The sequence below is a fragment of the Neomonachus schauinslandi genome, chromosome 13, assembly GCF_002201575.2.
Source record: "Neomonachus schauinslandi chromosome 13, ASM220157v2, whole genome shotgun sequence".
In the NCBI taxonomy this organism is placed as follows: domain Eukaryota; kingdom Metazoa; phylum Chordata; class Mammalia; order Carnivora; family Phocidae; genus Neomonachus; species Neomonachus schauinslandi.
Genome location: NC_058415.1, coordinates 13,174,437 through 13,200,516, shown reverse-complemented (window position 1 = coordinate 13,200,516; position 26,080 = coordinate 13,174,437). Strand labels below are relative to the sequence as shown.

The 26,080-nt window shown below is 40.7% G+C and overlaps 1 protein-coding gene across 12 annotated transcripts in view; it reads left to right on the top strand.

Moving 5' to 3' along the window:
- The window catches only part of TRPM3 (transient receptor potential cation channel subfamily M member 3), an 827,080-nt gene that overhangs the window by 627,844 nt on the left and 173,156 nt on the right, over positions 1 to 26,080 (top strand). For all 12 annotated transcript variants that reach the window (XM_021694438.1, XM_021694434.1, XM_021694433.1 and 9 more), the window contains one exon: positions 16,640 to 16,814. In XM_021694438.1, coding sequence (XP_021550113.1) covers positions 16,640 to 16,814 — 175 coding nt within the window. The remainder of the gene's footprint in view (positions 1 to 16,639; positions 16,815 to 26,080) is intronic.

Genomic DNA, 26,080 nt, shown 5'->3' with positions numbered 1-26,080 from the left:
CAGATACTGTGACAGAATACAAATCTTTTAACCTTGAACCCTCAGCAAAAGATATTAACCCCTAAGGAAGAGAAAAAAAAAAAAAAGAGGAAAATAGAGATGTTATGCCCTAATACCAGCCAAATAGGCAAACAGTTGATTTTTTTTCTTTTCTTTTTTGGCATCCAGAGCTGAAACAAACAAGCAGCTCTTCCCCTCAATGAACAGGCTGTCCCTGTTCCACAAGGATGCCAGATTTCAAAAGCTGCGTGGAGTTCCACATGCCACGGCCCTGCAGGGAAACACTGAGGTCCTAAATCTCAGGCAGAGGAATCAACAGCGCTTGTTGGCTAATGAGCCTTGGCATCTTGGCATCCACATGGGGTTCTGTGGGCAATTCCTGCTGGAGCGAGGGAGGATGAAAAAAAAAAAAACAGGTGCGCCTTTGCTCAACGGGGGGCGTGAGGACTGAAGAGTCAGCTTTTCTGGTCATCAAACAAATCTGAGCTGAACCTCTCCTCATTAGCAGCATTTCTTCCACATAGGAAGTGAGGACTGGCTCGGGTGCATATCAGAATTTATTAGGAAATCATGGGGGAGATTCTGAAAGAGACAATTAAGCATGGCGTGCCCACATCAGGAGTTGGGGGAGAGATAGAAAGTTCTCCCCTTCTTGTATTTCTGTCCCTGGACTCAGTTTTCATGGCATGCACCGAGCAGGATTTGTCTTGTTCTGTCGACTTACTTCTTTCCATTATTCAAGTAATAAGAACTGTGGTAGTGAGTATGAATTATGGTTCATAAACTTAGGCATGTAGGAAATGTCATGTAATAAAAATTTTCCTTAATTCAAATAAATCCAATTCCAAGCCCTCTTTCCATCTAGTTTTGGTGAATTCAATCTCAGTCTTTATTAGGTCTCTCTCTCCTTCCCCCTCTCGTGCTCTCTCTCTCTCCCCTCTCTCTGCCCCCCTCCCACCTCTCCCCTTCTCCCTCCCTCCTTTCCCGTCTTCTCCCTCTCTCTCCCCCTGCCTGCTCTCTCTCTCAGGCTGATAGCGTACCTGGGAAATTGGGAAGGGGCCTCGTACTTTCCCTCAGCCAAGGTAACCATTGCTGCCATAACTGCCCCAGCCCACGTGGTCCCTCCCAGACCAGGCAGAAGGCTTGGGAGCTCCAGTGCTGAGCAGAGTCCCAGGGTACACCTCACAGCGAACCTGCTCAGGCCAGGTGTCCATGCTCATCGCACCCTCCTGGAGCTTGCATCTGGGTGGAAGGAAACAGGAAATAAATAAGCAAAACATATAGCGTATTACATAGTGATAAGTGTTAGGGAGATTAGAAGTAAGTCAAAAAAGGGAGTGGAGGAAGGAGCTGCAATTTTAAACAAATAGGTGAAGGCCTCGCTGGAAAGGAGACATTTGAGTGAGGACCTTAGGAAGTGAGGGAGCAAGTTATGGGACATCTTGGGGAAGACCGTTTCCGGCACAGCAATGAAAAGACCCTGAGGCAGGAATGTAGGCAACATGATTGGAGAACATCAGGAGGCCTGCGTGGCCATGTGGATGGAACAGGGAGGAGAGGAGCAGGAATGGAGTCTGGGGAAGGAACAAGGGCCAGATCCAGTGAGGACAGTAAGAACTTTGACTTCTGCATTCTCCCTATATGAAATAGTAGCTTGCAGAGTTTTGAGCAAAGGAGTAAGTGTTCTTGTATGTTTCAACAGCATCACCTTACCTACTGAGTTGAGTAGGCTTCCCAGGGAGTGGGTGTGAAAGCAGAAACACCAGTCAAGAGACCATGGCAATAATCCAGGCAAAAGCTGGTGGTGCTTAGACTAGGAGTGGTAGCAGTTGAGGAGGTGAGAAGTATATCATTCAGGCTATAATTTGAAGGCAGAACAGGCAAGATTTACCATTAAATTAGCTACAAGTTGTGAAAAGGAAAAGATGAGTCTAGGATGACTCCAATTTGGGGGGGCTGCCCAGCTAGAAGACTGTGTTGAGGCTGTGGGGATGGGAGTGGCAGGTATGAGATGATATGAGGAGTTTACCTTTGGGCACGTCCGATCTGAGGCATCTCACAGCCCATGTGGCAATGTTGAGAGGAGCACAGTTGTGCGAGACTAAATTTCAGTGGAGATACTCGGTCTGGAGATGTAAATATGGAAGTTGTCCATGTGTAGCCAGTGTATGAGACCATGCTGGTGGGTGGGATCATCCAGGGAGTGTGTGAGGAGAGACAGTAGGGGACAGCAGAGGACCAAGAACTGATTCCTAAGACAGTCCATCTACCAGAGGTCAGGGAAATGAGAGGGGAGCAGCAAAGATGAAGAAAGAGCAACTCACAAGGTAAGGAGAGGGAGCTGTCTGGAAGCCAAGTGAAGGACATATTTCCAAGAGGAAGGAATGGCCAACTGGGTCAAGTCAGAAGAGACGTGGGAACTGACAGTCAGGGAGGCTGTGAGTCCCTTCTTCCTGTGTCATCAGCTCCCACTTCTCCCTATCAGAGACACTTGGCTTCTCCTCTTTCTCTTCAAGACATTGGTGAGCTCAGGTTCTTAACAAAAGCCATTCAGTGAGTTCACCCTCAGGCCAGCAATGCCAACTTTCCCTGAGGAAAGACGGCCCAGTGGGCCCTTTTGGAAATAAGGAGAAAGAGAAAAAATGGAAAACAAAATGTGAATTAATTAGTAACTCAACAAATGATCATGCTACACAGAAACTTATTAGGCAAAGTACCAAGGAGAGAATACATTCAATATAGGTAAATAATATTCAGCAGTACAGTGAAACCCCTACTGAAATAGGACAAAGTGGGGAGCCATTCATCTTTAAATAGTTGGTTCTAGTGGCTGAACGGCAAGACAAGCAAATATCTTCCAGTAACGGCCACGTTTTCTCCATCGTATACAATGAAACTGGCTGTCACTGCTTGGCTTACAAGGTCAGATTTCCAGCTTGGTTAGTTTCTCATTGATCATGGACATACTCAGTCTTGGCCAACTAACAGATGTTGCCTCATAGGAATCATTTTTATCACAATAGTTAGACCCAAAGGTTGGCAAACTACAGACTGTGAGCCAAATCCAGCATGCCATCTATCTTTGTAAATAAAGCGTTATTGGAACATGGCCACATCCATGCTCATTCTTCTGTGTACCATCTATGGCTGCCTTCATGCCACAGTGGCAGAGTTGAGGGCCTACAACAGAGGCTGTCTGGCCTGCAAAGCTGAAAATACTTACTATCTGGCCTTTTGCAGAAAAAGTTTGCTGACTCCTAGTTTGGACTTAAAGATAGACTGCTGGAAACATAACATGGGTGTTTCAGTCCTACTCTATGGGCTCTCATCTTGAGTTACTGCAGGGGACACATCTTGGATTTCACTTCTTTTCATCGACGGAAGTCTCCTCTACTTATAGCTTAATGCTGGGGCGGTGGTTCTCAAAGTGTAGTCTGTGGACCAGCAGTAATAGGAACTTGGGAACTTGTTAGAAACGCACATTCTCAAGTCCCACTTTAGACCTACTTAGAAGCTTTGGGTCATTCTGATGCATGCTACACTCAAAAGCCATGCGTTAGAGCAGACACTGATCAGAAGAGCTAAGAACTTGACATGGACATTTCTACACGCCCCTCTCGGTGATAATTTTCAGTGCACAAACTAGTTCTTTGTACATTAGCATTAGGGTTTTAAGAACAGTTCCTAGAGGGCCACTTTCTTATATTTAACATTAGGGTCATGCCCTTTCTAGGATGATTACTATTGTAGTCAAAGGATTCTTGGTGGCAGATTAGGAAGAAGCCAAGTGGCTGTTTCACACAAACATGACAGAGTAGGATAATGAGTGAGTTATTAAGGACCCAAAGTACCATTGGATGCCCCTGGGCCATGACTGTCTGCCGATTCTTCATCCCAGCACTCCAGTGTGTTTAAGTGATAGAATGTAATGAGGCATTTATTTATAAGAGAGAAGAGTAGAAGTGATTTATTTTCGGCACCATCAAGGATATGCTAGAATGAGAAAAACTGTAAATCGATATTTTCCCCCTCCAGGATTTATGCAGTGCTGCCAGATTGTAGATGCTATTTTCCCTTGCTTAATGATCGAATCCTTCCCCGGAGCTTCATCTCTCTGAGTACCTAACAGGAAGGAATATCTCTGATAATGAATAGCTGTGGTTTAGAAGGAGCTGGAAACCTGATCCCAGGGAATCACAGAGGGGCAGCAGTGAGTCTTGGCCTTATTAAGCCAGGAAGAGATGTAGCAAAGGAACAGCCAGCCGACCCGGGCCCCTTTCTAAATATCTGAGGGTGGCATCCATGTTTAAAATCTTCCAGAAACGGGGCGCCTGGGTGGCTCAGTTGGTTAAGCAACTGCCCTCGGCTCAGGTCATGATCCTGGAGTCCTAGGATCGAGTCCCACGTCGGGCTCCCTGCTCAGCGGGGGGTCTGCTTCTCCCTCTGACCCTCTTCCCTCTCGTGCTGTCTCTCATTCTCTCTCTCTCAAATAAATAAATAAAATCTTTAGAAAAAAAAAAAACTTTTAAAATCTTCCAGAAATGAGTTTGAGACGCTAAGACATGAGAAACTTAGAGTGATCCTATGTACTGGTTTGTCCCGGACCAGATAGTTCTGGCTTATACCTGTCATCCCAGAAAAACTATTAAGGATTGATGGCCCTTTCCCTTGCAAGAGTGTCCTGGTGTTTGAATGCTAAATCATACGGTCACCCCTGTGAGGGATAACCCAGAAGAGTACAGTGTCCAGACTCTGCATTTCCTAACAGGCCCCTGTTTGGGAAACCCAGTTCAGATAGGCAGTTTATTCTCTAGGCCTCAGTTTATTTAACTATAAAATGGGGATAGTAATATCTCTATCATAGGGTTGTTGAGCAGACTGAGTCAGCCAGTGCAACTCGCCTGGAGGCTGCCATTTCTGGTAGGTGCTCAACACCTGCTCCTTCCCCTAAGAGAAAAAGAAACTGCCTTCAGCCTTTTGGCTGAGCGGACTTCACTACATGAGATCGTTCGCTGCAACTCAGAAATTCATAAGCGACCTTGTTTGGGCTCCATTTATAACTAGGTTTTTTTTAGTGTATTGTTAACTGTTGTTTCCCTTGGAGGAGCTATAAAAACATAAATAAAAAAACTGTCTTTCAGAGAAGGCCGTATTTGCACTTGAAAAATAATTTCACGTTCACAGGTTTGAACCAGAGGCTCAAGTTTGTTAGATGCTCTGCTGCAAAGTGAAGGCCAGAAAGAGAAATGACAGTATTGTAATTCGTGATGTTGGAGCTTGAGAAAGCCCAATAAATTATACATCACCCTTGATGGGAGAGGATTGAAATTGACTGAGAGTTGGACACCAGAGTCAGGCAGATGGAGATCAAAATATCATTTTTATTAATGGTAAAGTTGTTGGAAATAATGACTTAGTGTGAGGGCCAAAGGGGTTTGCCTACTCACTTCAGCCTCCAGACAGCCAACCAGAGAAGAAATTTGTGTCTACAAAACACACCTTTACTAACAGCACTGACTGGCACTGGTCCGTGGAGGAAGAGGAAGAAAGAAGCTAAATTCTCTTCAGTGGAAGACTTTGAGTAGATTTATTCTAACTGAGAAACATGGCCAGACATTAGTCACCACCGATCAAGTTGCACAATTTTATATGTGGAGAGGAGTGAGGGAAGGACAAGGGGCTAGATGCATGACCCTAATAGACCTCCATCCACACCGAAACTTGAAACCAGGGGAAAGAAGGTTCTTTGTGACGTTGTCATTCATATTTCTCACTGAGCATTTAGTCACAATAAAGATTTGATTAGACTTGACACATTGTCTTTTAGAAAAGATGCCCAGATAAATATAAATTTATCATTTCTCCCAACTGCTGGTCAGAAATTGGACTAAATGCCATTACTAGATCCCAGATAATCAGACCACTCCCTTTGTCTCATATGTGATAGGGCAGTCAGTTACTTTAATAACCTTGGTGGTGAATGAAGGTCACTCCTAGCCTACAGCACCTTAGTGGCTGAATCACATCAATCACCTCAGAGGGAACAGAATTAGGTCGCCTTTTCAGTCATGTAGTTCCCTATTCATTTCATCTGGAGGAAGTAATAGCTTTCGTGGATATTGTTCCAGCAAAGGGAAGAATGTAAACCTCTATTTACGTCTTTCCCCCTCCATGACCAGAACACGTTGTCACTCCAGCTGGGTGCAATTCTGAGAAACAATGAGCCTTCAATTTAAAAGTACAAGACAGCTGAACCAAATTGGCTCTTTGAGTCACTAAGAATCTGGACTCGTCCAGACCTAATCCAAATGGACCAAGTGAAATGTGAGCACCCACCTGGGTGACTCAGCTTCTTCTTCTCTAGGTCTCTGACTACTGCTGAGTCCCGTTAGTTAAGGCCTGGGAAACGCCAACATGAGGCCACTTTTGAACCATTTATGGTTATCATCTCTACTGTCGGCCAGACACATCAATAGTATTGCGATAAGGCACTCAGTCCCTTTACAACCACCAATTTATTCCTGTCCCTTCAACTGTGCTGGTCCCAAGGTCTAGACCCCAGACATTGTGCATTTTAATTTTGTTTTATTTCACAAGTATTTAAACTACCTTCTATGTGTGAAGCACTTTGGAAACCAGGATGTTGCCTAAGAGGGTCCTGTCCCAAGAAACTTAAAATCTAGTGGGTAAAATTTTCATTAAAGCAAGACAGAATAAAATAACTGCCAAAAGCTATGTAAAAGAAAAACAAATCAACAATGGACTACAAAGGAATGAATGATTAATACTACCCAAGGGAGCTAGGAAGTGCCTCAGGAATTAGTAACATTTAGACTGGACTTTGAAGATGGAGTTGGGGGTTCTCTGAGGGGCCACAATACATAGCACCTGTCTTCCTCATCCAAATTCTGAACAACTTGAGAAATAAAAAAAGTACTTGATGGGACTCAAAATACCAGTTTTTGTTGTTGGGCAAGTTAGCAGACGTGGCTTTAAGTCTGTTAGTCAAGTGGGCCTAGGGGCTCCCTCAAATCAGATAGCATCCCACAAGGAGCCTTCACCCCCCACCCCAGCACACACAGCTTTGGGCACGGGGCCCCTGGAGAAACTGGGAGACCTCATTCTTCTTCATGAAACCAGGAGTGGGGAGAGATATTTCCCTCTAAAAATTAGGATGTCTAGGAATCCTAGATGGCAGATCATGATGATAGTCTGATGAGACTAGAATTAGGGTGAACAGAAGGTTCTGGAGGGAGATGAGGCTGCAGATGGAGGCTAGGGCCAGAACATGAGGAGCCTTGCCTGTCACATGAAAGATGTGAGATTTTGTCTATGAGCCACGGGAACCCACTAAAGATGGCTGTAGAGAAGACTGTGTTTATGATGGTAACTAGCTGGTGGTGATCATTGTGGAGGCAGGGAAATCAGGATGCAGTTCTGCTAGTCCACAGGAATGAGCATACCAGTGAGCATAGAAACTGGGCATTTGGAATAATTCCTGATTTCATGAGAATTTAAATCAGATCTCAGTGCCCTGGAACTCAGGCCAGTTGATTGAGGGGGAAATTGTTTATGTCAGAAAACATCAAAAACTTAATGTGGAAATAATTATATTGTCATTTAACCTATAAGAAATCAGGGGATACTTGATGGTAATGCAGTGCCCTGCCTTCCCGCCTTCCTTCTGTACCCCAAGTTTTAGTGAGCATCTACCCCGTGTATAGCCCTGTATGGTGTGCAGGGAATACAATGATAAACCTACCTAACAGAGAAAAGAGGTGCCTAAACATGTCATTAATGAGCTAAAACTTCGGGATGAAAGGTGCTATGAGAATGTTTTTATTTATAACAGTAATTGATGGACAGAGTTATAAAATATATTCATTGGCATGGGCTTTTAAAAAAAGCAAATGCTATGAGGAAACGCAAGTGAGAATGGTTAATTCTGCCCGGTGGGGCAAGGGGGAGGGGGCTCAGGAAGACTTGTCTGTGAACCTGAGAACTGCAGGATGAGTATGAGTTCCTCACAGAGAGTAAGTCAAAAAGAACATTCCCTAAAGAGAGAAAAGACCTTTTCACATTTGGCGCAGGAAGAAGTAATTGCAGCCTGTCTCAACTAATACAGAAAGGTTTTTGTTTTTGTTTTTGTTTTTTTATTTATTTTTTATTTTTTTAATTTTTTTTAAAGATTTTATTTATGTATATGACAGAGAGAGACAGCGAGAACAGGAACACAAGCAGGGGGAGCAGGAGAGGGAGAAGCAGGCTCCCCGCGGAGCAGGGAGCCCGATGCGGGCCTCGATCCCAGGACCCTGGGATCATGACCCGAGCCGAAGGCAGACGCTTAATGACTGAGCCACCCAGGCGCCCATTGTTTTTGTTTTTTTAGAAGGGCAAATTAATACACATGCCACCATTTTGCCATTACCCGCAACATTGCTCTTTCCTACCGTCTCCCTCTCCTCCCACCTCTGTCCTGCCCTGGGGGCTGGGTCTTTCCATGTTTTGTTAAATCCATAATTCCCTGGCCTGCTCTGCTGCCTGCTAATTCCACCCAGAAGCCAAACGAACTTGTATGGGCCGTGGACCTAGATCCTGGCACATTTATCGGGGAGGATAGGCAAAGTATTATAAAGTAAAATGAGTTAGAACCACTCTGATTACCTTACATTTGAGAAGGCAAGGGATGCCTTTTGATGTGGGGGTTTTGAACAGAGTAGAAAGTAAGAAGACTCTAGCTTTGTTTGGGTGACTTCTCTTGTAGACTTAGATCAGTTACATTAAGACATTCAGCCCGCAAACAATGGCCTCAAAGAAAACACTGGCTCTTTCCTTTTATGAAAATAATACTTGCACCACAGCCCCTGGGATTGGCTGTTCCCTTTCTATTGAAACGATTCACAGAGAATGTTGCTTGCATGTCCTGGTAATAAGCGAATGTTAATAGCAGGATATTTCGATCAGAGCTGGTTGGCCATAAGGGAATAACTGTTTCCCATTGACTAAGTCAAAGACCAAGTTACTTTATTAGCATATAATATACTTGGAGTTGGTTTATGGGTTTTTGTTATTTGGCATTTACATCTTTGTCCAACCCACAGAACTCGAAAGGCTTTCCAAGCTGGTTGAGGAGAGGCCCAGGGTAGAAGGCATTTGGGGAGTAACACAAGAAGTCACCTAACCCCCCTCTAGAAAGAGTCACCTACCCCAAACCAGAAAGTTTTAGCCTTTTGGATACAAGATAAAAAAAATTTGTCTTCCTAAGCATATTATTGGTCTGCGTGAGAGAACATTCAAACTTTGGAAAAACGTGTTTCAGATTATTTGTCAGAGCATCCTTTTGATTTAAACATACAAAATGCATTTATTTTTCTTTCATCCTCATGAATATTTACATATATTTAAAGTAGAAATCTTTTATAAGCTTAATAAATATAAATAAGAATCTTTATATTTGTGTTTGTTTAACAATATGGTTCTCAAGTGCCAAACTCTGTTCTAAGTGTTTTATAAATAATGACTAATTATAAATTTCTCCCTCCCTCTCTCTCTGTCTCTCTCTCACACACACACACACACACACACACACACACCACACACCCTTTCATTCCCCTCACTCAGGTCACATAATCTCTTTTCCAGGGTACCCTCTGCCCCTTCCTTTCTCCCTGCATACACTCTTCTCTGCTTGCTTAAACACCCTTCATGATCCCACCAGAGCCACGGCTCATGGAGGCTTCACTCCCCACCAACCCATTTTCCAGTTATTCACTCCAGACCTAGGGATTTCCACTCTAATTCCAGGAAGGCAAATGTGGCCCACTGCAGGTCTGCCATCCACCTCTAGTCCAACCAGCTTTGAAAGAAGCCAAATAAGGCCAAGCTTCGTGAACGGGTCAATTCTCTGACAGGGGAGTGTGGACATGGAGGACATGACAGGTATTTCTAGTATACGTGCCACAGTGTACCGTGGCTGGTCTACAGGATACCTCACTTCATCCACTCGTCCACCCTCCCAGGCTGTCCTTTGCCCTCTGATGGCCGGACAGAAAATCGAAGCAAAAAATCGATGAATTTTGAATTTCATCCAAAATGAAAGCCAGCCGGTGGGAGCTAGTACAGCATTCCTATGAAAATACTGGTGGTGTCGATAATGCACAAAATAGATTAGTGCAACAGTATTGAAAACAAGCTGGACAAGAAGGGTTTTGCCATATTAATTTGATAGATTCTGCATTCTCTGTCCCCAGGAAAAGAAAGGCTACACCATCAGCTCTCAGTCATTCATCACTGAGAAAGGCTTTCCCATCAATTCGAACTCTGTATCTTTAGTGTCTTAACAACCGCCTGTCTCCAGCCAAATTTGCTGAGATTTTAAATGGCAAGATAAAATACATATGGCTTATCGGCATTAGCTGTAAACAGGAAGGACTGTATAGGGAGGGGACCCATTACGTTAAATATCAGTAAGGGAATTGCCATAGGAATTGGTGAATAGGAAAGGACATTTAAGGAATTCACATTATTTTCCCCCTGCCTAGTCCTAAAAGGAATTGGAAATTTATATGTTGGGAAGTCCCAACCACCAGGAAAGACCCCAGCCATCTTTCCAGGAATTTCCTTCCCACTCGAGAACCATAAGTATCCAGAAGTGAAGCATCTTGTTGTGTGTGGCTTTATTTTTGCTGCCTAAGAGTTTGTGTGGTACTTTATATCTCCAAATGCTTTCCTAAGCATCAATTTAGGTGCAGAATTATAGTGGCAAAAAGGTGTAGTAATTACAATGACGCACAGGAGTGGTTTGCAGGGTTTGGCATTTACCAATTGTTACATCACCGGGATTCACCAACAGATAATTGGGTTTCTTACCCATTTCCAAATAAGGCCAGCCACATTCCGGTTATAATTCTGTCGTCTTGAATAGATAGTATATTTTACCTCTAAACATGAAGGCAATATCCAAAACATCTGCTTCCACAGGAGACTGAAAAGATCTTTTCAGAAGAAGAAAAAATGTTTTCTCATGTCATTCCCTAGCTATTTTCTTGGGCTTGCTCTGTTCCTTGGTAGCTCAACGATTTCCAGTTGTGTTCCCTTTCGCAAAGTACAGCATATTAAAATATTCCCTTTGTGGACAATAATATTCTATAGTCATACCTGAATATTCAAGTGTTATGAATCTTCCTAATGATAAGAAGCACCTTAAACTTAATAAACAAGAATAGTGTCGAGTGTTGTCAGTTGAACACAAGTGATTACCAGATTTATGTACTTTTTATCAATCTGTCCACAGTTTCTCTGAACATAGAAGAGATTCACTAAATAGATAAGAGCATCAAGAATCTCTATCTGTTGAACGCTCTGTATTATGCAAACTTCAGCCATTACTTCTCAAGTAGGTAGCAAATTGGTATCCATTAAAATGAGGCAAACAGCTTACTGCTTCTCTTCCCATCACTATAGTAATTGCTAATGTCCCCCAAGTCTGTGCAAGGTTCTGTTTGAAGAATGCAAAATCTTAGGCAGTTGCTGAGTTTCTATGGCTTCATTCTGTAGTCCAAATACAGGAGATAGTGACCAGTGTTCTGTTGGTAGAAGCCAACCATTGAACCAAAGACCAGGTGATTGAAGTGAGAAGTTGGATGAAGGGGACATGTTCAATGCTTTCAAATTTTATGCCAATTTTAATTATGTAACTTTAAAATTGTGAAACATAAAATATACTGGTGAAGTCCTACCATATGCATAATTTCGATGCATGTGAATTCTCCACACAAACTTCCAAATCATCAAGAATCACATAATCTTGCCAGAGGTGGCAAGGCCAGTGAATTAACTGTGTTGTTATTGCGGCACAATTTCAGGGGCTTGACAGAAATGCCCATCCACCATTGACAGACTCAGTCTTGAATGCATTAAGATCTTCAGGAAGCCATCTCTCACAGAAAGTTTGAACCCTCCTTTCTAAATGGCTTCTACTGTAATAATCACATGATCTCTAGCCTACATCATTATGACCTACCTAAGATCAACCTTCTATGCTCCATCTTCATGTAAATATGAACCATTTCCCAACAGAAAATAAATTATTCCTTAGGCCCATAGGCATTTTAGATCATATATGGTGATGTTGACATAAAACCAAAGTGTTCATAATTGATCAAAATGCTCACGTTAGGGGCGCCTGTGTGGCTCAGTTGGTTAAGCGACTGCTTTCGGCTCGGGTCATGATCCTGGAGTCCCTGGATCGAGTCCCGCATCAGGCTCCCTGCTCGGCAGGGAGCCTGCTTCTCCCTCTGACCCTCCCCCCTCTCATGTGCTCTCTCTCTCTCATTCTCTCTGTCTCAAATAAATAAATAAAATCTTTAAAAAAAAAAAATGCTCACGTTATCCAGGCGTTTCACTACAACAGACTGAATGTTTTCACAAGTGCCTGAACTGATCATAGATTATGATCTCAAGTCAGCAGAAAGAAAGAAGGTGGGGGGCGGAGGGGCTTTTGGAATTTTAAGACTTTCTCCTATTCCTGCCACCTCCCTTCCTCACAACACCCAACCCAGTTTTTGCTTAAGCCAATTTTGGCACTGTCTGCCTCATTGAGAGCCCAAGCTAAAGGACATAGCAGTCAGAACAAAATGTAACAAAAGTCCAAGGGGTTATCTTCTGCAAAGAACAATGAATTGGGGGTACAGTTTGTAATTTGAAAGCCCTAGCTCAACTTGGAATGTTGTAGAATGTGGCTGTTAAATCCATTACCCAAGCCCACAGTTTTGGAGGCCATGCCTCTAGCTCCAACATTGCAAAAGCTCAAGCGTGTGGCAAGCATCTTGCTTCTTCCTGCTTAAGCAACTCCACAGTACTCTAAAATTAAATTCTAATGGAAATCTCTGAGAACTACTGAAAGCCTTTGGTTATGGTAGAAAATGAAAAATTATTGTGATCAACTAAGGAATTAACCTATTTTTCCCCAAAAGCACAGGAAATGTATTCACACACACACACACAAAAAGTCCCTGAGGGCTTTAGATAAAATGAAAAAAGTTTCCTGAATAATAGAGGTTATATTTTTTAAAACTATAAATCTGAACAACTATTTTTTTTTTTTTTTTGTGAATGGCTAGGAGGTTTAGCTGAGTATGGTATAAACTTGTGATTATCTTCAAAGGAATTTATATTAATTTTGTTATGGGCATAAAGAAAATAGTAGTGAGCCATGTGAATCGAGCTGAGTATGTAGTGGATTCCAGAAAGAAAAATGTTTTCTTTACGTCATTAATAGAAAATGTCCTGTTCTTGATAATTTAAGAAGCTTTTTCTTTACTAATGAGGTCATATACTACAGAGTCTAACTTTTATATTTGTGACTTTCTCTAGGGTATTTTTAATATCCTGTGTCCAAAATGTAACTTAGGAACTAAAGTGTGAACAGAAGAAATAAAGAAAAACAAGAGAGAATGAAGGGAAGGGTGATATCCTACAGACAGTGTTTTCTGTGGAAGTTTAGCCAGTCAGTCTAACTGGACAGCAATAGTATGATATAGTTCCCTTGGGCACAGAGTTTCGTTTGAAAACCCATTCTAGAACTTCTAGAATGAGCTTCATAAAATAAGGCAAGCTGATGCTCTTTGCAGCTGTAACAATGTGCTTAATTTAGGGTGGAGTTCTGTAAGCATCCATTCATAGGTTTTTCATGAATCTCTCTCAAAGATCCATAAACCCTTGAAATTGCATAGACACATTTTTTGACTATCCATATGTGTATTTTTCTGGAGAAGGGGTCTCTAGCTTTCATCAGATTCACAAAAGTATTCAGAGACCCTTGTCTCCAAAAAAAATAGGCTAAGAACCACTGCTTTTGTTCATCACTGCTTATTTGATATCATTTTCCTTTCTCAGAAACAAAGGTGGTGTGTGTGTGTGTGTGTCTTGACAGGAAGACTTAATGTTACCATATTCTGGCAGGTTTAGTTTACATAAAGCATGATATTTTTAGATATAGCCTCATTCTCTACCTCCCATAACTAAGAAATTCAAAAGTACATTATTTCAGACTATAAGAGCTTTTGTTGTCTATGGAACAGATTTCCATGTATTATCAGTGTAGGAAATGGAAGAGAATTTGGAGACCAGATATATTCAGTACTTTTGAAAAGGGAGATTCTATCTTGATACTTCATCCAATTTTTAGCACTGGGTCATAATATTATAATAATAATATGAGTTAATATAGTTGTTCTCATCCTTGTAATTGATAATGGCTTCATTCTAAATATAGGAAATTTGATCATCTAAAATGTTTCTCTGTTTCTAGGGGTTACAACAATTTGGTACATTGATAAATACATTGATATGAAATCATTTGGCAGTTTATTGCTCTCAAGTCCTGCTCTGAAAATTGATCCTTTGCACCTATGTATCCTTGCAAAGGGAAGAGATGTTTCCAGCCATCTTGCCTATTGTCTGGTAGATTGTAGATGATTGGAAATTCTAGAAGGCCCATTCTAAGACTTCTTTCTCCATGAGAACGTTGAGTGGATCACTATTGGTCTGTGATTTGGAGTAAAGATTCCACTGACAGAATCAGTGCCCAAGATCAGAATTTGGCAAATGCCTCTCTTGGAAGATCCTAGAATGAGTCTAAATAAATCATTTGGTATAAAACAGCAAACACAGCGTACTGTTCCTTGATAGGAAGCAATACAATAGCATGTGCTAGCGCAAGGAAAAGTGAAAAATTAAATAGCATAGTTCTTTGGGAAATACCTCATAAAATAATTTTAAACATTGGAAAAAAGACCCTTTTCCAAGGCATGTTAAAATACAAATCCACGTAGGGGTGGGTATTTCCTATGTCAGCAAGTTCTCTTCCAAAAGCAGTGTGCTGTATTAACATTTCAAGTTAGCCCTTAATTTTCAAAGAGCCTTTCAACAGAATTTACTTAATCCTCATGATCAGCAGTGGGGAAAATGTCTCCTTCATAGACATGTAAATAGAGTTTTAAAGGGACATTTTGTCTGAATCATTAAGGCCCTTTGAGCCAAAGGGGAGCAGCACTGATCTTTCTCTTCCCTCTTCTTGGATTTGAAGGAGGAATTCTCAAACCTTTTCCATCCACAGAAACATCGAATGGCACCATGGGTCATCCCTCTCTTCTAATTCCCTCTGGAGCACAAAAAGAAATCTTGGGACCCACAATTGTCATTTTCTTACATTTTTAAAATGTTGATTTAAAAACAGCACCCATTTTTGTGTAACTGACACTTTGGGCCATTCCTTTAAGACGAAAATCAAATCATCAAAAACACTGACTTAGAAAAGAGAAGCCCCCAGGATACTGATAATACTGTAGAAGTATAACAGGGCCCCCAAGTCAAATACAATCTCTCACTAATGGAGCAAGAAACCAAACCTCATACTATTATTTCTCACAGGGCAGCAGTTTCTGGATAAAAGAAAAAAAAAACCACAGCAGGAAGGGGAAAGGGAAAAACTGAGATGACTAAAGGCTTTTTTTTTTTTAGTTCGTATTTACAGAAGTGGTACAGAATCTTGATTATTTCTTTTTTAAGATAACTGCTCTGTACAAAACCATCTCATTTTTATGGTACTGCTCAATTTCTTAACTATTCTGGGAAGGTGAAGAGTGAGAAAATGCAGCGTGATACCAAAATGAGCACAAGATGTTATCCAATGAACCGTGATGACACTTGAGAGGTCACTTGAAAATGAACTTCATTTCTTTTTCATCGTGTCTCTCATGGACATTCGTTTTTAATAGTCATCTTTAATATGTTAGGTTGAACCCCACATGAGTACTGATGTTAGGGCAATTTTTAGGTCTTCTAGCTTACCATTAATAACTTAAATACTTTAGAAAAGGTCTGTGACACCCCAGAATTCAACAACTGAATTCAACCACTGTTTCCGGACCACCCACCATGTGCCTGGTGCCTTGCTCGGTGGTGAAGGACACAGTAATGGCAGGCGGCAGATGGCAGATGCCATGTCTCTTGGGTTCTTTATCATGACTGTTACGCTGTTAAGAATGATCAAGCGGATCATTTATGGTCAGATATAGATAGACCCCTAATGTAGCCAGTAGTTGACTCAACAAGTGCATATATGCCCCCAGCTGATTTTGATAGCCTTTAATAAAGTGAACCGTTCAGATGTTTTCTTAGCACTGTGATGACATCAGGGATCTGGCCTGCTTTAAATTCCCATTTTTCACGTAAGAAACCGAACCACTGGGTACATAGGAGACTTGCTTAAGGTCACATTTAGCTTCCAGTCTTTCGGTTGCTGGCTCAAGGCTTGATCTACTAACCTTCCTTCCTCTCCTTCCTCACCCTATGCACCCCACCTCCGGTAAAGTACGGCAGTGGGTCCCTTCACCGGCCCCAGCACCCCGGGAACTCTGAGGAGAGGGCAAAATCAGATAGACTTTGGTGGGAAGATTCTGTGAAAGGAGTTTCTGTACAATTTTTGCTCCATATTTTATCCCTTCATATGTTGTGATCTCCCCCATGCTCAGTAATTTTAGTTTGTGCTTTTTGTTTCCCTTTTTGTTTCTTTGGTTTGCTGGCTTTGTGTTCTTTTCTCTTTTTTTTTCCCTTTTTTTTTCCTTTTTTAATGCAGGAATCGGTCAAGGAGTTCCGGTGGTGGCACTCATTGTGGAAGGAGGACCCAATGTGATCTCGATTGTCTTGGAGTACCTTCGAGACACCCCTCCCGTGCCTGTTGTTGTCTGTGATGGGAGTGGACGGGCATCTGACATCCTGGCATTTGGGCATAAATATTCAGAAGAAGGCGGGTAGGTAATTTGCCAGGCCCTATAAGAGACCTTTGAGTACAAAGCTGTGTTCCAAGCTCAGGAAGATGGTATCAGTTGATGGAGACGTTTGGTCTGGGAAGGTGGTGGGGAAGAGCAGGGGAATATATTCTAGATGTCCTATGAAGTGAGAAATTCTATGAAAGCCCCACTAGACTAGACTGATAAGGAAGACAAAAGGGAAGGAGGGGTCATAGCACTTGGTACCCTTTCTCTTCATTTCTTCTTTCTTCTGCTCCTCCCGCTGAGGAGAAGCAGGGACTGGGTTTGAACACATAAAGCACAGCGAATCCGGACCCTATGGTTCATGTGAGTACTTTGGGAGAAGCTGGGATGTGCAGCTTCCAGGCTCAGTTTCCAAACACCAGCTTCACCAAACTGCTGTAGGTTTACAAAGGCCAAATTTTTACCAAAACTTTGGGTGGCCTGTGCTGTCAAATCCTTCTAGATCAGCTCAGAAAGCAGAGCCTCTAACCACTCTGTACACCCTTACTGGCTTCCACCCCCACCCCCATGCATTTTCCTTGGTCTGTCTATCCCCTGCTGCTGTTTTCAACAGTCCAAAGCCCCAACCCCAAGGAGGACTTCTCTTCCCAACCTTCCCTGCCAATCTGAGGTCCCACCCAGTGAATGGTAAAATCCAAGCACTCGTACATATTATTAGATCAAAGTAATTCATCCCAAGGTGTGAATGAGTTTAAGAAGGCAAACTCAGGAGGAGTCATTGAATTTTTATTTTTTTAACTTTTTAAAAAGTTTTTATTTATTTAAGTAATCTCTACACCCAACATGGGACTCGAACTCATGACCCCAAAATTAAGAGTCGCCCGCGCTTCTGACTGAGCCAGCCAGGCACCCCTGGTCATTCACTTTTTTTTTTTTTTAAGATTTTATTTATTTGCGAGAGAGAGAATGAGAGACAGAGAGCATGAGAGGGAGGAGGGTCAGAGGAAGAAGCAGACTCCGTGCTGAGCAGGGAGCCCGATGTGGGACTCAATCCCATGACTCCAGGATCACGACCTGAGCCGAAGGCAGTCACTTAACCAACTGAGCCACCCAGGCACCCTGGTCATTAACTTTTTAAATAAGGAACTTCCTCACCTAATCAATTCTCCTAACCCATGAACCTGGTGAGAGAAAGGAGCCCCAAAGGAGATGCGATCTTTTATGCATCCCGTTTTACAAACATACACAAAGTGCCTACTGGGGGCCACGCACCAAGATGGGAAAAAGCACACCAACTCTTCCTACCCTCAAATAGCTCCTAGGAAGTCTAGTAAGTAGACAAGCGTGTAATGATAATAGCGAGTGACCGGTGAGCTTGCGGACTACGGGACACTCCCTGCCCCACCTGTCATGGCCAGGTAGCCATTAACACAGGCACCCTGCCCGGGGAAGTGTATGGACCTAAATATAGGAGAGTCACGGGCCCTCCAAGTAACACTGCAAACAGTAACAGTGATTTCAGGTCCCCTGATGAAAGTTTTTGATATGAAAACAAAAACAAAAACAAAAAACCGATATTCCTGAGCATGAAATTGGAGTTTGCTTCCTGGCAAATTTAAATGACTTTTATCTTCTCCTTTCATTGTAAATATTGGTCCATTCTCTAGCTAAAAAACTGAAAAGAACATTTGCCCAAACGCTTCCATGTTGGTTACTAACCAGAGCTCAGGATCCTCAACTGTGCTTTGCTTTTATTAAAAATTAAGCCGGGCGCCTGGGTGGCTCAGTCGTTAAGCGTCTGCCTTCAGCTCAGGTCATGATCCCAGGGTCCTGGGATCGAGTCCCACATCGGGCTCCCTGCTCGGCGGGAAGCCTGCTTCTCCCTCTCCCACTCCCCCTGCTTGTGTTCCTGCTCTCGCTCTCTCTCTTTCTGTCAAATAAATAAATAAAATCTTTAAAAAAAAAATTAAGCCATAGTTCTCATCAATTTAAATATAGCAACGTATTCCTTTTTCAAACATAACGGAAGAACTTACACAGTTTTTTGCTTTGGCTTACTTTTTGGCTTCCCAGTGCTTGTAATTATTTTATTGTGTTTCCACAAAGTAGATACAAGGTTGCATTCAGAATGCACATTTCCTTTTCAGAAAATTCCTGGAAAAGTGAGCTGTTCGTCTCAGTATTTCAGGTTTTCTAGGTCTGTACACAATGAAGGTCTCGACCCAGGGCCTCCTTTTTGTCCTTATTGTGGGTTGTATACTTTGAAAATGTTACAGTTTTTGATTAGTTGCTCTTCCTGATTCTGTTTTTTATACATGGGAAATATTACACATTTTAGAGCTTGGGCGGAGGGGGCAGGGTCTCTATATTATTTAACCGAGGGGACAGAGATACACAGAGCAATTATGTGCTTGCCCATGATCCCAGGCCAGGATTTTTTCTGGTCTATTATAAAAACTTGCTGAAATGGATTTTGTGGTATGTGCCTTCATGCTTTTTATGTAGTACTTCAATGATACTGTTGTTTGAATATAAGTGCACTTAAGTTCTCTTTAGCTTCCCCTTTGCTTATAATTTCTTAATTTTTTGTATTATTTCATGCATTCCCAAAAAGATAAAATCAATGCATTCCTGGTTGTAAACCAATGTCTAGGCTGACCAACGTGGGTTCCTTTTCTTTTTCCCCTTTCTTTTTCTTAAGGTTTTTTAAAGTTTTTATTTAAATTCCAGTTAACACACAGTATAATATTAGTTTCAGGTGTCATGCAGATTTTTTTCCTTTCCCCAGTCCAGTCCCAAATTAAGAGTCAGAAATACCATGCCCTTTTAACTTTAATTAGCAATTTTCGCTTTAAAACCAAAGTTTTGTTTTAGTTCTGACTATTTTATGACCAAAATATGCAAAAGCACAATCTATATGGGATCTGTGCAAATATATAAACCATGGTTGATTATCAAAGAATTAACTAGCATGAAGATAAAGAATTGAGATATAATTTCTCCCCTTGGGAATCATTGAAATTAAAACTTTAAATATTTTAAGAAACATTTAGAAACCGTGATTAAGAAAGTAGAAACTTCAAGAGAAGCTTTGTTATTGCCAATCCAAATATATAAATCTATATTTATTTATTTTATAGGCTGTTACGATAAAAGTAAACTCTTGCTCCAGGAAAGCAATTATAAATTTATCCTGATCCAGTGAATTCATGACATTTCTCTGTGTCATCTGAATTACTGCCAGAATTAATCATGTTTACTTAGCTTGACTAAGAAGTTGTCTAGCCACACATGTGCAGCCGATTTAAAAAAGCATTTCCAAAGAACATTATTTGCAGGAGTGTGTTTTCTTTACGCTTAAAAAAAAAAAAAAAAAAAAAAAAAAAAACCAATCCCAAATTATAAAAAAAAAAATTAAAAAATTTTTTTTTAGGAGGGTTTTTTTTTTACTCTTAAAAAAAAAAAAAAAAAAAAAAAGATGAACCCATCCCAGACTTCATTCACCAAGAATTTCTTCTTTGATTCATGACAGAGTTGGGACATGTTTCACTACAAATAAATATAAATGTATAACTATATGTTCATATAAACAAACCTATATAAATAAAGGGGTATAATTGTACATATAAAATTGATTATAGAAAACACACACACCTTGTTTACAAAACCTGAATCAGAGTTTGGAATCATTGATTTTTACTTTTTGGTTGTTTTGGTAATTTAAATATGCTTTAAAATGTTTTAAACTCATTTACAGGTGGTTGAATAAATAATACAGGTCCAAGGACTCGTAAATGTGTATATTCAGCTCTAAAGCTTTTCATTTTATAATCTTAAAGAAGTGAATGAAATTTACACACCTTCTATTTTAACTTTTGTGAACTTGATATTTTGCCTTTATATTCCCTGTTATTAACCATCTTCCAAGAATATGAATTTGAAAGGGCATCACTTTGGAAGCAAATTATAATTAGCAAAACTAATTAACTTTTGTCGATGAGATTACTTGAGGTAGGGGAAGACAGGCCGCATCTATCCCAACACAAATGGGTTTGGATAAACTAGGAGGCATTTGCAATTAAATTCTTACCTTTGCCTTCTCCTCTGTCTCTGCTCCATCGCACAAGCCCCCCAGAAGAAATGGCCAAACTCTCTCTTTCCCTTATTGTCGTACTAGAGTTTCTATTTCTCATCAGTCGAAGTTTAAAATGAGTCACAAGTCACTCTCCCTAACTAATTTCATTCCTTAAAAATCTTATCAAATTTTCTTTTCTGAATCATGCATGACTAAATACTGCAAACAGAAACAGATTAATGCCACCCAAGGGGCATTAGATTTGATTACCTACATTTTCAAATACCAACATTCTGCTTTTTGCTGCTGACCGAGCAAGCCGACCACCATCACCCATTGTCAGGGATACCTTTCAGGTGATAGGTGCCTGCAGTCGAAATCAGAGACTGCTTGAAAATTCATAATCTAAGTTTCAGATTGCAGAGAAACGTGGTCTAGCTCCTCATTTATCAGTCAGTGAGAAAGTGCTGCACGGATGAAAAAATGTCAGCGTGAAAAAGTATCTGAATGAATGTGCATTCTGAGATGATGCAGCTCATTCATCTGGATTTTATTGCCGAGCCTTATATTTATTTTGGTGTCTTTTTCCCCATAAGTTATTATATGGATTTACCACTTTTAGAGAGCCCAGGACGAGAAGCAGAACCTGTGGTAGCAGAAAGCCTTAAAGATCTTAAGTAGTCTGTTGATAACTTTTGGGAAGTTATCAATGGGGCCAAACACCAGTAGACTCTTCCCATTCTTATGTGTCAGTGGAATTTGTATTAGATATTGTGGAGAAACACTGAGGAATGGCCTGATCTTGAGGACAGGAATAGATTTTAAAAAATCAAATAAATCAAATAAAGAAATCTCATTTTCCCTGTTTAAGGGGAGCTTAATAAAGGTCCCTACATTTTTTGATTAGCTGAGGTAAAGGCATAAATGGAAGACAAAGTGGAGATGAATAAGGAAAAATATGTTGCATGGCTTCACATTATATCACTGTATCCTAGCACAGATGTAACAAAAGTGTGTTGCTCTCCAAGTATACATCAGAATGACCAAAATCAGGAGGAAGTCGCCAGAAAATTAGCCATTTTAGAAATCCAGGTGGTAGTCTGTATTCCCTAGGGCATATCACTCTATGCAATGGTTACTAATGCTTTCTTCTGCTGCTTGAGATTTCCATCTAAGGCTGAAGGATGTCACAGCCCTATCAATTTGTCTCTATGAGATCTGCTGAAAGGAAGTAATTGATCTCAGTGGTTTGTATCCCAGTATGATTTAGACATAATTGGAACGTCAAGTGAGAAAGAAGGAAACAAGTATCAAGCATGCTGACTTCAAGTGTCCATTTCAGTTTCCATTAATTTCATCTTACCTTGTCTCTTTTCTAGATTTTCTATAAGAAATTAGCATGTCAAAACTTGATTCTGTTTCCTTCCCCAGAAGGAAGGAAAGAAAGTTGGAAACGTCTTGTGCAGACAAAGGCTATTGGGGGCTTTATTTATAAAAAGTGTTGTTTTTGTAAACTGTTTTCTAAGTTAACATTTACTGAATGCCTACTCTATGCATGGGCCTGCTGGAGAATGAGCAAGACACGGCCCTGTCCCAGAGTCTATAATGGAGATTAAAACACAGGCATGAATACAGATAACTGGGAGGTCACGTGTGCTGTGATAAACGTACAAAGTGTTTCAAGAGCCCAGAGGACAAAGTACTCGAGTGTGGCATTCTTCCCAAGAATCTATTCAGTAGAACAGCGTATGTTAATTACCCACAAAATAGCAATATAGTGACTCTGTGGCTCCTGTTCTCCTTTTCCATCAAAAACTGGATCCAAACTGAGGATCAGCCTGAATGACCAAGAAAAAGCTAATCTCTGACCCTCTTTTATGTAACTCAACATAGAAAAACAAAGAATCAGTCTGCATAGTATTGAAGGAAAGTCAGTAAAAGGGATAGTTTTATGAGATAGTGTGTTTGTAGCTGTGTGTACATATTATTACATTGAATTTATATATACTCAAATTTATATATATTTAAGTATATATTATATATTATAACATATAACATTAATTATATATTTATATAACTATAATTAAAATATATTAATATAATATGTGAATATATTATAAGTATAATTTTAATATAAGTATATAATTTAATTTAAGTATAATTTTAATATAATTTAAAATATAATTATATTTTACATATTAATATATTAATTATATTTTATATTATATATTTATATATTGAATTTCTATATTTTAATTTAATGAAATCAATTTAAATGACAAATTAATTTAATAAAATTAATTATATATATAATTAGTGTGTATATATATATATATATATACACTAATGCCTGTAATTATTTAATTGCAATTTTGCAATTTTTACATTGCAGTTTTTCCCTCCATGGAATGTATTAAAGATACTGCTATATAAATACCTGTGTCATTGCCTCCCAAGTTCCACAAGGCTGGAGTAGCTTCAGTTATTCAAAATAAAATACAGCTCCTTGATCCCTCCATGTTGTGTCAGCATGGAGAGAACAAAGCATTGACTTTAAAACAATTACCTAGCTAGCGTTCATGGAAGAACGTACTAGTGAGGGGAAAAGTTTTATTGATCTCAATTGGTCAGTCAGTTCTCCACATTGATTAAATTTGCTTTAGAATTGCTCAGCTCCAAGTTGGGAAAGTGTGGCCTTGAATATAAACAGCAAACATCCGAAAAAAACACAGAGCCGAGCAATCCATTATGATAAAGCAATCCTTTTCGGAGAACCACTGCCCATGACTTTTAGACAGCCCATCAATGCCAAGTGAAGACTTCAAAGGATGGGTTAACTACGTTCCTCTGAGATTTGCTTAGCTGACTTCTTGACCACCTGTTACACAGAAAACACTGAAAATAGGCATGCAGTTATCACACTTCAGGATGCCTGAGAATGTGTTAGGAGACACAGATTCCCCTGAATGATCCTGATTCAGTGTACCTGGGCTGGGGTGCAGGAAACTGTCCTTGAAACCAAAATCCCAGTGATGCCGGGGTGCCTGGGTGGCTCAGTCAGTTAAGCATCAGACTCTTGATTTCAGCTCAGGTCACAGTCTCAGGGTTTTGGGATCGAGCCCTCCATAGAGCTCCACCCTCAGCAAGGAGTCTACTTGAGATTCTGTTTCTCCCTCTTCCTCTGCCCCTCCCCCTGCTCGCTGGCTTGCTCTCTAAAAAAATAAATCTTAAAAAAACAAAAAATTCTGGTGATTCCAACCAGAGTGGTCCATGGACCACACTTTCAGAAACTCTTTTTAAATGTATACAAATGAGCTTTGTCTTCACACTTCCCTGATGTTTTCAGAAAGAGCTTCCTCACTTTCTGCGTGTCACGCTCATGCTGGGCACACCAGCTTGTTACCACAAGCACTTTGTACCCGCTGCCACCTTTTGTCTCTGGAACCCAGTTGACTTGAAAAGTTTATTTAGCATGAATCACCTCATTTATTTCTTGATCACAGCTGTTCTTGGTTCCAAACATCTGTTAGACTTGAAAATCCCTCCCTTGAAGAGAAAGCTATGCCACAGAAATACTCACTTTGACAGGACTGGTAGATTTCTCTGTTCATATTTTTATTTACATGGATTTCTTAAGGGCGTTCAGTTCACTTCCTTCTTTCTTTTGAAAATGATTTTCTGACTAGGTCAAAATGGATGATCAATTTCAAAAGGGAAAAGAGAAAGAGAAACGTAAAAGTATTTAGACCCCAAATGGTGCTAGTTTGAATGACAGCTCTCTCTGCTGTTGGAGACGCCACTGGCAGTCATCAAAGCCACTATGTTCAGCATTAGAAGGTCCTGGCTCATTTTCCTTAGACTCTATAGTTGCAGGGGACAACCCTTTAAGAGTCCCAATTTCCCACTTGCCTGTAGCATTGATTTTCACTTTTTGAAAGCCCTTGGGTCCCTTCTCATACGAAACCTCAGAACTGCAATATATGAGACAGACAAGATACATACATGTTTACTCTGGTGAAGCTGGGGTGGAAGGCCTAGACCAGTGGTTCTCAAGTGTTTATCTTGCATCAGAATCACCTGGAGGGCTTATTAAAAATCAGATAGCTGGGCTCCATCTCAGATTTTCTAGTTCGGTCTAATTGGCCAGGTGATTTGTGCTTCCAAGAAGTACCCAGGAGATGTGGATGCTATTGGTCCAGGGACCATAATTTGAGAGCCACTGGTCTAGAGCCTCCCTCTCTCTGCCTGGCTCTCACCCACTAAGGCAGCTCTGAGGCAGCTTTGGAGCACCTCCTCAAAATTCTAGGGGCTTCTTTGTGGAACCCAGTTAAAGACCATTAATCCACAGGTCAAGTCCCCATTTCTTTGCTTGGACTAAAGACCCTTTGCATTCTGGCCCCAGCCTCTCCCTAGGGCCATCTCAACGAACCTTCCATTCACCAGACAACCAAACTGATTTGTCCTCCCCACTGCTGCCGTAAGCTGCTCTGTCTTAGCAGGAGATGTACACATACATTTTCTTACCCGTTTCTACAAGACAGCCTCTTTCTCTCGTGAAAAGAAGTCGTGGGGACTTTAAAATCCACAAATACGTTTAAAATGTATCTGAGGGAGCCTCAGATAATAAAATGCCCTGGTATTTAATCCCTCTACCTTAGAGGAGATGAATTTTGAATCATCCTGGCTGACACGAGAACCTGCAGCTTCTAGAAATAGAGTGGATTAACATCTCACCCGGTGGTATCATTAATAATAGATAATGTTTGCAGTGTTCTTAATAGATTTCCATTAGATTCCCCATGCAATTCTCATTGTTGATTATGGACCACAGGATTCATAAAAACTGAATACAGCAGTGACCACCTGCTATAAAAGCTTCTTCCACCAGAGACACACTAAAGATGCATTAAAGTAGCATTCCAAGGTTAACTCAAGTCTGTACTACTGTTGTCAAGAAAAGTCTCCTCTCAGCTTCAGTAAGCTTTCTCTTTAGCTGTCGTAATTGCTGGACAACTGTCCTAGAGTTGATATACATATTTATTGTGTTTTCTGGAGATATTCAGTGCAAATCAAGTATCCACAAGCAGTGATCCCTAAAGTACGCAGTAAAAAATCAATTCCTTTAAGTTCACGGAAGTCCTAGTTCAGTGTCTTGGAGACAAACCTAAAATTTGGAGTTCTTCAATCCTGTGATATCCTTGGTATTCATCATTTTATAGTATATTTG